Source organism: Anneissia japonica, unplaced genomic scaffold (genome assembly GCF_011630105.1).
Source record: "Anneissia japonica isolate Jap-2015-1 unplaced genomic scaffold, ASM1163010v1 scaffold296989_len2947_cov342_single, whole genome shotgun sequence".
Lineage (NCBI taxonomy): Eukaryota > Metazoa > Echinodermata > Crinoidea > Comatulida > Comatulidae > Anneissia > Anneissia japonica.
Genome location: NW_022728856.1, coordinates 1 through 2,947, shown reverse-complemented (window position 1 = coordinate 2,947; position 2,947 = coordinate 1). Strand labels below are relative to the sequence as shown.

The 2,947-nt window shown below is 35.9% G+C and overlaps 1 protein-coding gene across 1 annotated transcript; it reads left to right on the top strand.

Annotated features, from left to right (window-relative positions):
- The first annotated feature begins 6 nt into the window (after positions 1-6).
- Positions 7-2,941, top strand: LOC117114548 (N-fatty-acyl-amino acid synthase/hydrolase PM20D1-like). The gene is made up of 4 exons (XM_033258223.1): positions 7-128; positions 1,128-1,214; positions 1,801-1,937; positions 2,655-2,941. The coding sequence occupies exons 1-4, from the start codon at positions 105-107 to the stop codon at positions 2,818-2,820; spliced, it is 414 nt and encodes a 137-aa protein (XP_033114114.1). The 5' UTR covers positions 7-104; the 3' UTR covers positions 2,821-2,941.
- The last annotated feature ends 6 nt before the right edge of the window (positions 2,942-2,947 follow it).

Below are 2,947 nucleotides of genomic sequence, written 5' to 3'. Positions count from 1 at the left end.
TGTTGTGCGCTCATTTGGATGTTGTTCCTGTAGACGACTCACAGTGGTCGGTCCCTCCTTTCGAAGGGGTCGAACTAGATGGATTCATTTACGGAAGAGGAACAATGGACGATAAACAAAGTATCATGGTGCTTATATATTCATAACATATTATTAATTTATTATTATTATTATTATTATTTATACATAAAAACACAAAAATGAACATCTAATATTTTTTCCAAATATTTATTAAAGAGAGCTGAGTCGCAGTGGTGGATTCAAGGGGCCCACAATGGATGGATGGAGAAAGAAAGAAAAATATAATTAATTTTTAAGTCTGACAGTGCCATTTTCAGCCATCTTAGATGTGCCATAGGGCCTAATCATAAATTGTTTTGAATTATTCCCAACCATGGTGGAGCTGAGGTGATAGACCTATAGATCCTCCCTCTGTAAAAGTCCCTCCCCGGGTCCCCTATATATATTATACCTAGATCCGCCACTGGACAGTGAAGAACAATTACCGTAATCGTTGAAAAAAATATTCACAATGAAATAGATGAACTAGGCCTACCATTACGTACTTGTTCATAATGAAGTACAAATGATATTGTTCATTCCGCGTTCTATTCATAGGCATTCCGCGTTCTATTCATAGGCCTAATAATGAAAAACTATAGATAGTAACTTTATTTGCTATGTAAGCCTAGTTCTGGGGGAATTCTGAGAAATTCTTTGGTTTTGTTAGGAATGACACCTAACACAGTGTGTACATTTTAGGTAAACTTTGCCGAGCTGCTGTTAATAATTGTGAGGCCTATTATTGTTAATGTTGTTGTTATTAGGCCTATTGTTGTTGCTGCCTTTGTTGTTTTTGTTGTAATTTTTTATTTTTTTTTATGTCTTATTGTTTTCTTCGTAGTCATTCTTTTTCTTGTTGTCGTCTTAGTAATTGCAAACGGCTTTGTCTTCTTCGTTGCCGCCCCGGTCCTTATTATGAGTTAGTATTTTTAGTATAATAATAAGCCTGTTTTTATTTTTTATTAATTATGATAACTGGCATGTTTGTATAGCGTATAGAACATATAACTATGATCAGTAAATAACAAATAAAATGTTGGTGTATTGATTTCTTTGTTTTGCAGGGTATCATGGAGGCGCTAGAATTTAGACTGAAACGTAATGTCCTCCCCAAACGATCTCTGTACATCGCATTTGGACATGATGAAGAGGTAATGAATTGTAGGGTCTGTGTCCACTGTCAAAAGTGGTCTGGTTCGCAGAACAGGTCATCTTACATCGTGTGGATTTTTCTAATTGTATTATTTTTGACTTTCATTGAAATTGTATGTTAATTTACTTTAAGCAGACTAGTACGGCTTATCTAATTTTAATAAATTTTTAGTGATATTTGGTTTGTCTTCGTAACTTTATATTTTTTTTTCGAGTGCCACTAATACATCAGTATTCATGATTAAATAATGTGGAGCACCCCATCAGGATTTCAATGAATCAAAAATTCTCAAACTGTTAACGTAGTACAAGACAATAATCGTGTACTACGCAACAGATGACAGGGAGAAAACAGTAAATGAACCGAACGGTAATTGGTAGGTCTTGGGTTCAAATTGTGATCAGCATTTTTTTCTCAACATAATGTAATCCCTATTTTACTTTAATGAAGATACAATTCCATGTCATAACTGTTTATAGTGATCATAATTGAAAATAACCGATGGCAGTTGAGAGGTTTGTATTTACATCGATCTTTCCAATAAGGATACAGTGGCATTCAAATAATTATGTTATTTTCTTTAGATCCAAGGTAATAAGGGTGCTCGCTACATAGCCCAACGTTTGCAGGAGCGAGGCGTTTCTCGGGTCGAATTTCTTTTAGATGAGGGCACCATGGTAACCCGCGGCATTTTTCCGTTTGTGAATAAGCCGGTTGCTATGTAAGTTGAAATTCTTTTGTTGAATTGTGTTTGAATTGTAGTATATGGTTACACTAAACATATAAAAAGCCCATGCCTATTTAATAGATATTTTTTTCCCTAAGATAGATTGCCGATTCTGGCAATTGCAGAATGCCAAATTGCCGACTCCTGCCAAAATCCAGTTTGTTGAATGCAATTGTCGACTCAAAAGTTGTGAAAACCTGCTGAATCTCATTTTACCGAAACCTAGTTTGTAGATTGTCAATTTCTATAAACAATAATTTATTATATCATCTAAATAAATTTAATACCTCATTTAAATGGCACATACTCCCGCCTTTCTTGATGGAGGGAACGTATATATTTTGTCTAAAACTTCAGTAAGCATCCGATAGACATGCGGCTCTTCCATACAATCATGTTCCCAAAAAGTAGAACATGCAGGCATTACCATCTTGTTCATTTACGGTACATGACCAGTCAACCAACCTTGGTAGCATGTGGGTCGACATTTGGCAAACCAAGTTAGTAAACTGCCTTACATGATTTTTGGAAACTGGCATTTGGCAAACTGGTTTCAGCAAAGTGGACTCGGAAATCAAAACTGGTCGGATACCCATCATTGCGGTCCTCCATGCGCATGTCATATCTAGGAATCATTGATTCTGCCTTTAAGTGGCTGCATATCCTAGGTTACTTTTGACAAAGAAAATTTTCATATGTGTCTTCGTTTAGGATATCCATAGCTGAAAAGGGTTCGCTTACTGTCGAGTTGACAATGGATTCTGCTCCTACGGGCCATTCTTCAGTGCCTCCAAAGGAAACCAACATAGGGGTGCTTGCAAGAGCTATAAGCAAGTATGATCTATATCAAATTAGTCGCAAGATGGAATCTAACTGATAAGAAATAAAACAAATATTAGGCCTATATAATTCTAACATAGGGGTGCTTGCAAGAGCTATGGGCAAGTACGATCTATATCAAATTAGTCGGAAGACGGAATATAACTGATAAGGAAATATAACAA